Source organism: Neopelma chrysocephalum, unplaced genomic scaffold (genome assembly GCF_003984885.1).
Source record: "Neopelma chrysocephalum unplaced genomic scaffold, ASM398488v2 Primary Assembly neopelma1_100, whole genome shotgun sequence".
Classification (NCBI taxonomy): domain Eukaryota; kingdom Metazoa; phylum Chordata; class Aves; order Passeriformes; family Pipridae; genus Neopelma; species Neopelma chrysocephalum.
Window position 1 is genome coordinate 3601086 of NW_020897763.1, and position 14801 is coordinate 3615886.

At 52.0% G+C, this 14801-nt stretch overlaps 2 protein-coding genes across 2 annotated transcripts; both read left to right on the forward strand.

The window, feature by feature from the left end:
• The first annotated feature begins 2941 nt into the window (after nt 1-2941).
• LOC113973271 (CMRF35-like molecule 1) lies at nt 2942-8792 on the forward strand. Its single transcript, XM_027695170.1, has 8 exons — nt 2942-3535; nt 4462-4785; nt 5107-5412; nt 5713-6042; nt 6719-6779; nt 7274-7389; nt 7798-7847; nt 8306-8792. Exons 1-8 carry the CDS (start codon nt 3493-3495, stop codon nt 8510-8512), a joined length of 1437 nt encoding a protein of 478 aa, XP_027550971.1. The 5' UTR covers nt 2942-3492; the 3' UTR covers nt 8513-8792.
• A 1782-nt stretch (nt 8793-10574) lies between these two features.
• On the forward strand, nt 10575-14700 carry LOC113973287 (triggering receptor expressed on myeloid cells 2-like). Its single transcript, XM_027695217.1, is given in 5 exon segments — nt 10575-10643; nt 10645-10756; nt 12872-13216; nt 13533-13590; nt 13707-14700. Coding segments are annotated over 5 exon segments (798 nt in total). The 3' UTR covers nt 13921-14700.
• The last annotated feature ends 101 nt before the right edge of the window (nt 14701-14801 follow it).

A 14801-nucleotide genomic window follows, 5' to 3' on the forward strand; every position in this document is an offset into this window, starting at 1 on the left:
CGGGCTGATCCACCCACTGTAACAAACACGGGCTGATCCACCGGGGTAACAAACAGGGGCTGATCCACTCGGGGTACCACGGGCTGATCCACCCGCACTAACACAGTCTGATCCATCCACCCGCGTTAACACGGGCTGTGACACGGGCTGATCCACCCACTGTAACACGGTCTGACCCACCCGCGTTAACACGGGCTGATCCACCGGGGTTAACATGGGCTGCTCTCCGAGTTTCCCGTGGGTACAAAAGGAACAAGGCTTTAAATAGCAGGGAGAGTCAGAGTTAGGAGAAGTGTTCGAATAGGGCTGATGCAGCACTGGAACAGGTCACCGGGAACGCTGCAACCTCAACTGGTTAAACAGATCTTTAGAAATTACATGGAAAGAGCTGATCCAGCTGTGTCACCGGGCTGGATTAAGTGACCTTCTGAGATAACATTCATCTTCTTTTCTGTGATTCTATAATTAAAAGTCATATTGATCCTCTGTCAGAGATGCAGCAAAAGGACCACCTTCATTATGTTCTTGCTGCTCCAAGATGCCGAGTCCTGAGCAGGCATCTCTTCGTGACCTGTCCTGTCCCAAAGAGCCCCTCCTCAGAAAGGTCCTCCTGGCTGCAGCAAACGCCATGGGAAGGGATGAGGCACAGTTCTTGGCTCAGTTTGTAGGCAACCGGTTGCAGAAACTGAACTAATTGCAGACTCCTGGGATTTGTTCGCAGGAGCACGAGCGCGTTCCCTCTTCTCGTTACTGAGCATCAAGTGCCTGATGAGAGAGGGATTTGGGGACAAGACAATGCGGAGATATCTAGCACAAAATGATTAGCCAGAATGTATTGTTAATAAGCTGCTTATTCATATAATTGGAAATTCTTTGCAGCCAGGGTGTCAGTACAGTCTCTGTGCTGCTCTGGTGGAGCGGGGCAGGTACTGGCCCAGGGGACCCCGCTGTGAGCACTGTGCTGGCAGAGGACTCACTGCCACTGACTGCTCTGCTGTCACTGCCTTCAAGGGCAGAGAAGGACACAGAGATGTCAAGGGGAGGCAGAAGGGACTTGGCCAAGCCCCGCTGACGAGAGGCACGATTCCCAGCATGGCAAGGACAAGGTGTCTGGGAGCAGAGTGGAAGGACAGGCCTCCTCCAGCACCCTCACAACAGCTAGAGGAGACAAAGGCCAGGGAAGCTTGGAGTCAAGGCAAACAAGACCTGTCGCTGTTTGTGCTTCCCAAAGCAGCTGTTTGGGGCAGAGCCAGCTGTGAAACATCCATGAGTGAGTCCCCCCAGAGCTCTGACAGCTGTCACCAGAGGGGACTTTGGTGGTGGTTCTGACACACACTCGATGACTGACCTGGAGGATTCCACAGGTGGCTTTGCTCACTTGGAGAACTGGCTTTGCCTGGATTTCCATGGAGCAAAGTTTCTTGGGGAGGCCAAGGGAAAGGAGGAGAAAAGCTACAGAAGAAGCTGTTCCCCATTCCCTGGTTGAGCCCAGGCCTGCAAAGCACCCGGATGCAGAATCAGCCACATTGAAGTTTATGGGACGCCAAAAAATGGAACATTTCTCCCTGTTTCTGAGACTCCAAGACAGGCATAGAGCCAAGATTCCTCCTGCTTCCACTCTTCTGTTGTTCAGGTAAGAGAAGGCGTGAGGAACTGGGATAATCCCCGTGTCCTATTGCCTCAGCAGCCCCCAGGAATGAGGGGCAGGGATTCACTATCACACGCCACTGACACCGTCCTCTGTTTCCTCACCAAACCTTTTATATCCTCAGCCTTTTGAAGCCTCCGCAGAGCCAGCTCAGGCCTGTTAACTATTCCACAGAGGGAATATAATTCCATAGATATTTGTGCTCACTGTATCTCTAGACACAAAGCTTGAATAGGTATGAAAAGCTCTGTCCCTGAGCACAGAACTAAGCTGTAACCGAAGCTGGAGAATCTCCTCATCTTTTGACGACTGATTTCCTGCCTGATCCCTCCCTTTCTCTCAGGTCCACACCCTGAACCCACCGGCCATCCAAGGACTGGGCTGAACTGCAGTGAAACGAGCCCTGAGCCACACAGCACAAATCCTTCCTCTTTTGAGGGACTGTTCCTGACTCATGCAGCAGGATAGACTGAAACCAAGGAATCCCCCAACACTGCAACACAAAGAACAGTTGCTACACCAGACCTTCACAGCCAGGCAGCAATCTTTGGTTGAGGAGAACTACATTTTAGGGCATATTTGTGAATTTAAACCCCAAAATATATTTGCTTCCTATGAAAGATCAGATCATTCTTTACTTAAACTGGTGTTATCCTTGACAATATAATAAAAACTGAATTTGGAATAAGGAAAAGATCCCGTTTTTCCATTAGCAATGCAGAGGGATGCTGAGATACAACATTCCTTCTCTTTGCTTTCAGTGGAAAGAAACAAATACTGGAAATTTTGGCAATATGGCTGGTGGTGTGTCCTCCCTATGGCACATCACAGTGACATTGCACTAAGATCCCTGAATCCATTTATTTACAATTCACTAGCTCATACTATTCCAATTAATTCATTTGTCTAATTAATTCATTAAGATCTTACAACAGTCCAAGTTTGCCCAGGAAACCCATGTACAATATCCACTGAAGTAAAAAGGGCCAGATTCAATAGATGATGAGTGAGCTTTTCCTGTGGGAGCTGGAGAGACCAAGTCCAGCTAAAACCTCATAATTCCCTTCCCACGTGCACCTAAAGGAAATCCCATAAATTTAGTATAAGTAGCATTCATCAGTTCTTTAAGATGGATTTTAAGCACCTCAGAGGATGCACTAAGGGAAGAAGTCCCTGTCCTGATTTCCCCAGGGACGGATCCCGGCCAGAAGTGCCCAGCACAGAGTTACAGAGGCAGTGATGTCTCTGGGGACATGATGGCCATGTCTCAGAGGAAGGGACACAGCCAGGGGCACAGCCAGGCTGGTGCTGGCAGCCTCAGCTGGCAACCTCAGAGCACCGGGCAGCAGTTTTAGAGAGAAACATCTGGCTGCAACCGGAGCGCGAGAGAACAAACCCCACACCCCGAAACCAACCCAAAAGCTGGTGAGCACCTGCACACACCAGGACACAGAACCAACCAGGGGCATTGGGGCCCAAAATCTGCTGGTGGATGGCAAACTCAGCCCTGTCCCCCACTCGCCTGGGAGGAAGAGGAGGCAGCCTCATGGCTGGGGGGTGGATGAGCAGAGTGACAAAGCAAATGACACCAGCCAGGCGAGAGGAGCAACGGGCCTTTGACATCAGGACAGGCTGTGCTCAGCACTTCCCCAAATGCACCCAGAAATCATCTTCATATCAATGTTGTAACAAAACATGGGGAGGTATTTCCGCTTGAGGCAAGACCTCAGGCACTTCCTCCAGCCGTGCCACTGCGAGGCAGGAGGGACCAGAGGGCAGACACCCAGGAGCAGACAGGGTGGGCAGCCCCCAGCAATGCCCCTTCCCTGGGCCTGAGCGTGGCCATGGAGCTGAGAGCCCTCCTGCTGCTGCTGCTCTGCTTCCCAGGTAAGACAAGGGCTGGGCACATCCCAGGGGAGTGGGACATCCTTCCCCCCTCCCACTGCCTGGGGAGCTCCACAGTTGGGGGACCCCCAAGCTCAGTTGGACTCTGACGGGGGCAACTCACTTGCAGGGGTGGGGAGGGAAAGGGCAGCCCCAGTTCCCACCACACACATCTGGCTCCTCCAGGCTCCCAGGACAAACCACCCTGCAAGCACAGAGCTGTGGCCTCCAAAGCAGCCCCAGCACCTCTCCCAGTTGGATTTCCCATCACGCTGGCCCAGCTCAGCACCTCCCATTGCAGCCCTGGATCAGGACAGTGTCCGTGGGCACCGCCTGCCCCCCCCAATCCCTGCAGAGAGCACAAAGCTTCCAGCATGGGGTAGGTTGGGGAATCAAGGCAACCTGCACCCTGCACAGCCTCACACCCAGGAGTTGCTGGGCATCCTCAGGGATGTGGCACAGAGGAGCTGCAGGTTGCACACACCTGCTCTGGCTCCTTCCCTCTGCCCCATCCCACCACCCCGAACAGACCAGCAATGCCCAGGGCACTGCGTGGGCAGGGGTTGGTCTCCATTTGTCTGAAGGAGGAGCAGTGACAAGGGGGCTGGTTTGCTGGGGCAGCTCCCAACACTGTGCCACGGATGTCTCCAGTCAGGCTTGAAGGTCCAACAGCTCGAGCACCCGCTTGTCTGTGGACTTTAAACCACAGCTGCAATCCCAGCTCAAACCTCAGCACTGCCCACCAGAAATCAGCCCTCCTGTTTGCAAGCAGGTGAATTCAGCAGGGGGAATGGACTCTGATTTTTGGAGTCCTTCCAGATACAAGTGTCCACAGGGGAAGGTCAGAGCCTGTTTCTCTGTGTCTGTGGGAAGGCTGTGGGCAGCCCTGCATCAGCTGCCCTGTCCCTCACCACATCTGATATTTACAGGTCTCCAAGCCCAAGCACCTCCTGCTGAGGAGAGACGACGGGAGGGGGGCACTCTGTATGTCCAGTGTCCTTACACAGACAAGACTTACAATTATCAGTGGAAATACTGGTGCCGCTGGAAAGATAACCGATGCTATCAGCAATGGACAAGCGCCCAGTACCAGAGCCAAACCACAGACAGAATTACAGTAAAGGATGACCCCACTGCTAAGACCGTGTCTGTCACCATGACTGACCTCAAGGCAGAGGACTCAGGCACATACCTCTGTGCAAGTACCTCTAGCTTTATTCCACTGAAGGGGATCTCGCTGAATGTTTTCAAGGGTGAGTACCCTTTCAGAAAGCCACATCATTCCTTCCCCTACTCCCCTCTCCCCCAGAGCAGAGCAGCTTCCCCTGAATCCCCCAGCCCCACTCCCCAGCCTCATTTGCTGCCTTCCCCAGTGAGTGAAGGAGCCCCACAGACCTGGCTGGCCCTGCAGGTTCCCAGCACCCTCTTGTCCTGCCTTACCTCACCCCTACCCCTGCCTTGATGAGGGGCTCTCCATGAGGGCATTGCCCCAGGGCAGGGTCTGTCCCAGATGCCCACCTTGGGGAGCGAGGCAAATGCCCTTGTGCTTGGGAAGTGACCACCTTGCATTTCAGAGGTGCTCCAGTGGGAGTTGGACACTCTGTGGGTGCAGTGCCCACGCAGCATCTGGGGGTACAGCACGACCTGGTGCCGGAGAGAAGGGCAGACTGAGTGTAGAGTCATGGCGAGCATAGAGTCCCGTTCAACTCGGAGCAACAGCAGAGCTCCACACGACAGAACATCGATGGTGTACAACGACCGTCTGGATACTTTCACTGTCACCATGAGGAAGCTGCAGGCCCAGGACACCGGCACCTACTGGTGTGCACTCAACTCCGGCCACACCCGAGTAATCGAGGTCGTGCTCTCTGTCTTCAAGAGTGAGTACCTCCTGCCCTCTCAGTGTCCCAGAGTGAGCACCTACTGCCCTCTCAGTGTCCCAGAGTGAGCACCTCCTGCCCTCTCAGTGTCCCACAGTGAGCACCTCCTGCCCTCTCAGTGTCCCAACATGAGCACCTACTGCCCTCTGTGTCCCAGAGTGTCTCAGTTTATGAATCATTTTTGCCCCCAGTAATCTGGGTCCAATCCCCTTCTGCTCCACATGTCTGGAGGTAGAAGCAGATCCAGGGTGCCACTGTGCCTGCTTTGGGATCTCACCAAACATTCCGGATGTTTTCCAGGGACCCAGCAGTACACAGCCAAGGAATCAGGAAACGTCTCTGTCCAGTGTCAGTACAAGAACACGGACTACAAGGCTGTGAGCAAAGCCTGGTGCAAAGAGGAAGCAGGGACATCATGTGACATACTGGTCACCACAAGCTCAGGGCCCTCAGGGAACCAAGGGACATCTCAGGACGGCAGAGTCAGGATCCAGGATGACACCCAGCAGGGGATTGTCACCATCACCATGGAGCAGCTGCAGGCACAGGACTCTGGCGTGTACTGGTGTGCACTCCATGAAACCTCTGCTCTCTCCCGGATGGAGGAGGTCACACTCAAGGTTTCCAAGGGTACGTATGGACCTGTCAGGACACACTGAGTTTGTAGATCCCAGACTCACTTTCTCGCTCTCTCCCTCTGCACTGCCCAGCTTACACCACCTCACACCTTACACCACCTCACACCTTACACCACCTCACACCTTACACCTGCCTGTGTTTGCCTGACCCTACAGCACTGGACCTTCTCATGGCCACCACGTTATGGAGTAGCAGCAGGGATGGGAGGTGAACCACACGTGTGCTGTGCTGCTCCCCTTTAACCTGGGAGCAGGTTCAGCTGTCCTGGGAGGTGTTTCTGTCTCTCATCCTCTGATACCAGTTCTGCCCCTTTATAGTGACTCATCCCTTGGCTTTCAAAGGCTATTAAGACCTTCTGACTGGGTTGTCAAGGGAACAACCTTTAGACCCGTATTCTAAAGATCTGTGACTTGGGCTCTCTTTCAGCATGATGCTCTAACAGTAAGGGATGGCACTGAGCTGCAGCCTGGCTCTTGAAGGACTAGAGGAACAGGCAGTGCAGACCACGGGAGGGGACAGTGATGCTCTGGAAAAAGTCCCAACACGTGGGTTCTGCACACCCTCCCCTGGGCACAGGAACAGCAATGGCAGGGGGGGTTTACTGGTAAATGCAAAGCATTTGTGACTGTTCCTCTCTCCATGCCTGCCATTGCAGCACTGTCTCGAGCTTTGTCAGACACTGAAGGCACAAGTCAAGCAACTCCTTTGGACAACAGCCCAGCACCTAGGTAAGAGTCTCTGAGCTTGAACACACACAAGTTATTCATGTTTTGTCCACAAAACACCTGGGGTACCTGGGTACTCTGATTCCTGCCTACAGAGGGATTAAGTATGGTAGGATCCTTACCAAAGCTGACCTCTCCTCTTCCAGCTCCTGCCCGGAGCATAATTCCAAAGGAAGAGGCAGATTAGTAAAATCAGCTCTGGTGCACCAGGTGCTGCAAAACACAGGAGGAAAAGGCAGTTCCTGCTCCAGAGAGCCTGGAATTGTGCTCAGAGCTTTGAACAGTGGCTTGTTTCTAAAGCCTGGAGAATAGTTTAGGAAAAGCTCAGAAGGCACAACCAGGTAGAAAAATCCAGATTGCATTGCTGCAGGAGAACCAGACCCTCCTTCTGAGTGCATAGAACCGAGAACATGAAACCCGTTCCTGCCCCTTTTGGTCACTGTACTGGGCTGTTACACCATCCAGCACTGGTAACTCTCTTGCTCTCCTGGCTGCAGCTCCAATGTCAACACCCTCATCCTACTGTCCGTGGTGCTGAGCATCCTGCTCATCCTGGCTCTCATCACCTCGGTAGTGCTGTGTGTCAGGCTGCACAGGCTCCTGGAGAGAACAGGTATGTGGAGCTGGGGGATGCCTCCTGTTCTGGTCTGTACCAAACAGGGCCTTCTCTGCCACCGCTTTCCCCCTCCAGGTGAGCTCATTCCCAGCTCCCAGTGCCCTGGAGATCAGGCAGGTGCAGGCTGGGAAGCCTCAAGGCAGGCTCCTCGCTGCCATCTCTGCTCACAGTCAAACCCAGGTTCCTGCAGACCCTGCCCAGGAACCTGCAAACACGTTAGGGGAGAACTGAAGTGACACCAAGGTGTTCCCCTGGCTCAGGGCAGAGGGGTCCCACTGCACACCCACTGCTCCTGTCACTGGGCAATCCCACAGCCTTCCCCAGGCCTCCTGAGGCACAGGCAATGCCAGGGCTTTTCATGGACTTCTCTGCTTCTAAAACCTCTGATTTTGGCTTATTCCAAAGGTAACCAAGGAGCAGAGGACACCTGTGACAATTCAGAGGGCACAGCACAGGTAAGGAAAATGAATGATTTCCCATGTGGTACCGAGTCCCTGACCAATACTCTGTGAGGGGCTGTTGGACCCACCTGAGGAGGACCTTGGAGGTCACTTTGGTTGTGAGCAGGAGGGAAATGGTATTTAATGTCCTCAGAGAGAGGAATGTTCCTAGCTGGAGAGAGAGGGGGGTAATAAATGTAGGGAAACTCCAATAGGAAAAAAACACAGTGGACCAAATTCTAGTAACCCCTGAGAAATGACTGAAGGACTAGTAACCAAGGTTAGACCATGCAGTTGTTACCTGTATCCGGGAGAGATGATGAAGAAGAGTCTTCTGTTCTTTCACCTCTGTCACGACCAAAGGTTTTTTTTACGTGGCTTCTCCTTTCCTTCTGGGAGAATTTGGTCTCCTGGTAACAGCTGTGACCTGGCACTGTGTCACACTAACAAGTGTTTTCCCTTTCTTTTCACAGCTTGGCAGCACTGAAAGAAGAGAAAGTTCCAAGGATGACAGCAAGGGCCTAAACCACAATAACCTGGACTTGCAATCCCGGCCCAGCCTTGAGGCTCCTCTTTACTGCAATATTGAACCCAGCCAGGCTCACAGGAAGCCCCAAGGGGAAAATGTGGAATATGCTGTCATCGCATTCAACCAGTTCCCAAGGAATGATGCAGGATGAAGCACAGAGTCCCCAAACAATCCAGAAATGGGAGAAACAAACTGGAATACGAAGTGGGAATGAGGAGTAGGAGGTGTGTGGATGGACACTGGGGAGGAGCTGAGTTTTGCTGCCATGTGTGTGTTGCCTGTGCATTTTCTGACCTCCCTCCTGTTAATGGCCAGTAGAGGCTTTGCCACACTTGGGGCAGATTGTCTCGGGCCAGACAGAGGTGTGGGGTTATTCCCAGGATACCTTGTACATCTGCTTTTCCAGTTCCATTAAAATGCAGACCTTTGGAGAGGCAGGTGTGAGCTTTTGAAAAAGAGCAGTATTTGCCTGGACATTGCTGGGTTTGGTATTCCAGCTGTGCTTTGGTACAAACTCTGCCCCATTCCTGAGGATTCAGCTCCAAGTAAACTCATTGCAGTGCTGCAGGGATCAAACTTGAACCTTTTTGTGCCTGGGTTCACGTCCCATGAAATGGGTTGGGAATGGGAGTGCTGGATTATAAGAATAAGCAGAACCAACATCTGCACTTCCCTCTCTCTGCTGGAAACTCTCCAAATGACATGTTTGCTGCCTGTATTTAGCAGTCATGTGAGGAGCAACCTGAAACGAGTTTTCTGGGGCTCAGTTCCATTTCTCCAAAAGACCAGAAGCTCTGATATCTGATTTCCCTGCCCCAAGCCCTGCAGACAGGTCTGAGACCAAAGGGGCCTGAACCATCCCTCATTCCCAGGCCAGTCACATCCAACAGGCTTCTCTTGCTAGGGCTGCAGCAGGGAGGCTGATGGAATTTTTGAGATTTTTCAGAGTTGATGTGACAAAAAGAAAAAGAAAATGGTTCTGGAAATGGTTCATTCAGCCCAAGATTCCCCTAACAATTGCTCTTCATGCAGTTACACTGGGTCAAACTGTGGAAGAGTAATAGCAGAAAACAATGGAATGGAAGAGAGGCATTTTCAGGATGATTCTCAAAGAGAATCCAGATTTGTGCTCACTAGAGCAAGAAGGAACAAAAACTGCAATCAGTCATCTCACAAAGAATTTCTCTGAGGTACCATTTTCTTAACCACTAACTCAAGGAAAGAAAAAGAGGCACATTTAAGACTGGACAGACCTGCAGATTCATCAGTACACCACTTAAGAAGTCAGGGTCTACTCATACTTGCATGGAAAATCTCCAAGTAAATAAATAAATTCAGAACCAGAAAACAACACCAGCCTCCCAGTTTGCTGACGCTCTGGGAGGTCCCTGAGGGCAGTGCTGAGCCTCCCCAGCACTGTGGCACTGGCTGGCTTGGAATCAGTGCCCCCAGCCCTTGATCTGTGTCCTTTCTGCCAGGCCCAGAACACAGGTGGCTGTTGGGCTCATTTAAAGCAGCCACAGCTTCACCCAGGGCAGTGCCCCGAGCTCCTGTGGTTAGTTGGCAAACAGGAATGCTTCATGTGCAGGCTCTTCTACATCTTCTTTCTCCTGAAAACCCACAAGATGATGTCCTTGCCCTCCTTCCACCCCGGGATGCTGACAGAGCCACCTGCAGATCCCCATGAGAGCCACTCTTTCCATTTTGGCTTTCCAGTAATTCCCCCCATGCACAGCTCCTGTAAATCATTTACAGGGGCCTGGAATGACAGGGCAAGGGGGAATGGCTTCCCACTGACAGGGGCAGGGTTAGGTGGGATACTGGGAGAAATTCCCCCCTGTGAGGGTGGTGAGGCCCTGGCACAGGTTGCCCAGAGAAGCTGTGGCTGCCCCATCCCTGGAATTGTTCAAGGCCAGGTTGGATGAGGTCTGGAGAAACCTGGTCTAGTGGAAGATGTCCCTGCCCAAGGCAGTGGGTTGGAACTGGATGAGCTTTGAGGTCCCTCCAGCCCAAACCATCCTGGGATTCCGTGGCTCTGTGAAGTCCTGCTCCAGTGGGAGCTGAGCCCAGCAGGAGCCCCCAGCCCACAGTTTCAGGCCATCACATGATGCTCCCTCCTGGGCTGTCTGGACTGAGCCCTGGCTGGGACTGGGCAATGCTGATGCCTGAATTTTCAGCCCATGAGAGAAATGCCCGTCCCTGGTAATTGCTCAATGTGCAGGATGAAAAAGATGCCAAGTTCCTGTGCTCGTTCCTTCCGTCAGAGCAAGGAGGGGGAGAGGGAGCTGCCCTTGGGCAGAGCCCATGTCCCTCTTCTCCAGGCTGCTCTCCCATCCCCTGCTCTGCTCAGCTCACATGGAGAGGCTCGGGCACCTCATCTTGGTCTTCCTGTCAGGTAAGAGGAACGTGTGGCTTTGGGTTTCCAGGGGAAAGGGTTGACAGGGTAAAGGACTGGGGCAAAGCTTGGTCTCCTCCTGAAGGCTCCTTCCTTGGAGTTTTCTCCTTTCCCTTTATTTACCAAAGGGCCAGTGGTGATCCCAGTGCTCCCAGCTTTCCTCACAGGGATCCTTTTGAGTCAGAACAGGAAACACTGATGAGAGAAGTCCTGTGTGCCTCTTTTGTGAAATGTGAAATTGCAAAATCCTGTGTGTTTGCATTTGCAGGGCTCTGAATGTAATTTACATATATGTAAGGAGGGTTCAAGAGAAGGGAAATAAACCCCAGTGAAGGGCAGAGCTCTGAACTCTTGGGCACTTGGCTCTTTGCAGCTGGGGGAGGCACAGCCCTTGGAAATGAGAACCAAGGCACAGGACCCAGGTGGGGCTCCCAGCTCTCTGCCTTCTCTCCCCAGCCACTTTGAGATCCCAGCTCCCTGCAGCACTGCAGGGAATAGCAACAAACCCAGGCTGTGGGAGCACAGAAACCTGTCCCAAAAATCCGAATGAGTTTGGAAAATGTTCTCTATACTTTTTCCAGTAGCACCCAGGAAGGGAGGAGGAACACGAATAGTTTCTGATCTGTCAGCAGAATTGGTTGAAAAGAGAATGACACAACATTTTCCACAGAGAAATCAGGAAATCTTTAAATTATTCCAATTGAGAGGTGTTTTGCTGTGCTGTGGGAATTCTAGGGACTGATGGGGCAGAGCTGGAGGAAGGAGGGGTCCTCAGGAGAAACAGGAGAGGCAGGCAAAGTGTTCTGGAAGGATTGCACAGGACTGGACAGGACACACCGTGAGGTAAGTCCTGACTGGAAGAACTAAGTGCAGCAGCGTACTGGGATAAAGACTCGTAGGTGTTGGATACTTGCAGAGCACAGATCTATTTTATGTCTTGTTCTAGTCAAGCTGAAAGAACTTCAGATCTTTTAGTTTATAATTCACTTAGATTTGTTGAAATTATTTTAAGCAGTGTTATTAAAAGCCTCAGCCAGCACGAAGTCCTCACAAGAGCCTATTTTTAAATTTACTTCTGTTTTATCGTTACTTATGGTTTCACAGAAACATTTGCCTCTGAATTTTTTTCACTAGAAATAGAGATTTCCACAAATACCACACTGTACTTCTCTCTGGAAGTATTAATAGCTCAGACTGTCCCCTCTGCCATTTCCTGTCACAAAGAGGAATGGAAATTAGAAATAAGGAACCAAGACAATTAAAAAAAAGCCAAGCAGCCAAAGACCAGTTGTCAACATGGTTAAAATTCGTAAGATATTAAAAGATAGAGTGGAAAAAAAATGCTAAATGCCTGGATTTAGAAGTGGGAGTGGGATTCAGAAGCAACCTCCTAGCCAGCAAGCAGGACAGTGGTTTGTAGGTGTCAGTGTGATTCCAGCATTTTCCAGGGCAGTGTGGCTTTGCTCTGCCTGTGTAAAGAGCTTCAAAATGGGGATAAACTTCATGGGCATTTACTGCAAAGGGCCTTTTCTGCAGCAGAGGGTATTCCACAGCCAAATACTGTAAAAGAGCTTTTAAAAATCAGGGCAGCTTGTCTGGTGCCAGCTCAAGCTACCTGGATGCCCAGCTCCATGTTCCTCAGGACCAGAGCATGAGGCAAGTTTGTATTTAATGCCCAAATCCTGAAGACAAACTGGGCAGGAGCACAGGGATGACAGAGGTGGGATGTGGTTGAGCTCCAGACTGACTCCAGAGCAGCCACCACAGGGCCAGGAGGGAAGGCAAGGACCAAAGTTTACCCAAGCTTCAGAAAATCTGCAAATATTAAGGAAACTGATACCTCCTGCCCTCAGTGCCACCCCAAGAACTGCTGCCTGGCAAGAGCCAAATCACCCACCAGGTGCAGGGTCACCACAGACATTTTTCACAACACCTGAGCCAAGACTCCGAGCACACTGATCATTGATGGGGGAAGCAAACAGGTGACAGCCCTACAGGTGACAGCTGCCATCACTAGAGCTGTAAAGGATGAAAATGATGTTCAGCATCACCACAGTAGTGAGGGATAGACATGAGACAGACTGGGCTCACCCCTCTCCCCTCTCTCCCTCCCAGCCTCCTGTGCTGCAGAGAATGTCACCGTGGTGTATGGAATGGAGGGGGGCACCATTTCTGTCAACTGCTCCTACGACCCCCAGCAGCAGTGGTGGAGAGAGAAGAGCTGGTGCAGGCAGGTCGATGAGACCAAGTGCCAGCACGTGGTGAGTGCCCGATCCTTCTGGCTGCCCTTCCCGAGGGGCAGGAAAAGCACCACCTCCATCAGGGACAACATCCACGACGGGGTCCTGACGGTCACCATGAGGCAGCTCAGGAAGGAGGATGCTGGGCTGTACCAGTGCAGAACTGATTTCCTGGGGGACACGAAGAGCCTGAGGAAGGTGCAAGTGGAAGTGCTGAGAGGTACGTCCTGGGGTTTGAGTTTCACGAGTTCCTACTCCAATTTCAGGGGTGCCTGCAGATGCCAAGGTGTCACCTCAGTAAGCATCTACTGCTGTCTTACTCTGAGGAGGTTCTGTGCTTCATCACCTCTCTTTTTATTCCTGATGTACAGCACTGTGACTTCACTGCTACTGGATGTCCAACATCCCCTCCTTGCTGCCCAGACTGATCTCCTGGCACACAGCCCCATGCCCCACCTTGCCCAGCTGGGGCACTGGTGACACTAATGAACATCACCCAGAGGCACCTGCAGACTAAACTGTTCTGTTTCTATCAGCAGCTGTCCTGGAGACCCAAGTGCCAGAGGAGCCTAGAGCTGTGCAGAGCATCTCCAGGTGAGCCTAAAACCTGTGCTGGGATCTCTAGTCTTCCTAGGACTAAGGCAGTACTACAAGAGTTTTTTAGAGGTTTGAACCATCTCCCTCATGGTTGTGTTTCTGGTTCCCCACAGCTCCCCTCCTGAAGTGGATTTCACTGTTTTCTACATCCTTGCTGGGCTCCTGGTTATCAAGTTCATGGTGGCTGTACTGATCTGTATCGTTGGCATCAGCAGGAAGAACAGAGAAAGAGAGCAGAGCCCAAGCCTGAGTGAGCAGCAGGTCCTGCCTTTCACTGCTGACCTCGGACACAATGGAACTGGCCCCTCCCGGGAGAGCACTGCGTGAGCTGAGCCAAAGGGAGTCCATGGAAAAGGAACACCAGGCATTTGCAGGCAAAGCTTTGCCACCTGCTGTAAGAAAAGGATCACTACTAAACACAGGTGTGGATGAACCTGTCACTCTGGAGAGGGAATGTCACCATCTACCACCTCTTCTCATTGGCATCACACCCCCAGGCAGAGTTATTCCAGCCACCATCCCCAATATCATTGCACCACAGTCTGAACTGAGACCGACCAACATCCTGTCATCTCAGGGCAGTGCCAGATGACAGATTCTATCTTTACAAGGTGAGGAAGACTAATTCCCAAAAGTTGCTTTGGACAGTGTGGATCCATGGAGTCCCTGTGGAAAGGCATAAGGAACTGCAGGACAGCCCAGAAAGGGATGTGGTCTCCTTGCAGCTCCGAGCCTGCTTCCTCATTTCTGAAAGGACTTGGGGAGCAAATGAACTGTCTCTCTGTAGCTCTCCCTGTGTTTTTTCTCCCCACTCAAGGGGATGTTACCAACATGTGGTGGTTGTTCATCCCTCCCCACAGTGAAGCTGCCTTTAGGCCTCCCAGGCAGACCCCAGACCCAGGGGCATTCACACTTCTTTTCCCTGCAATACTAAATAAAATAAAACTGATTCTCTGACTTAGGATGGATTCATGGTAGTGGGCTGCAGGACACCGGGTCACAGTCATCCCCCAAAGAAGTGACACCTGGAACATGCTGGAGTGTTTACAATGCTCAGAGCCAGCAGGACAGGCTGGCACATCCAGCCACTCAGTGCCACACGGGAGCAGAGCTCAAAGCCCAACCCCTCATTACCCAGAGGGGCTGTGGCTGCCCCATCCCTGGAAGTGTCCAAGGCCAGGTTGGACAGGGCCTGGAGCAACCTGGGC

Bases quoted from the DNA above. Each gene is read 5' to 3' on its own strand.
- LOC113973271 (XM_027695170.1), top strand. From the start codon at position 3,493: ATGGAGCTGAGAGCCCTCCTGCTGCTGCTGCTCTGCTTCCCAG. The intron at 6,780-7,273 runs GTAAGAGTCTCT...TCCTGGCTGCAG, and splicing joins GACAACAGCCCAGCACCTAG to CTCCAATGTCAACACCCTCA. The intron at 7,390-7,797 runs GTATGTGGAGCT...CTTATTCCAAAG, and splicing joins CAGGCTCCTGGAGAGAACAG to GTAACCAAGGAGCAGAGGAC.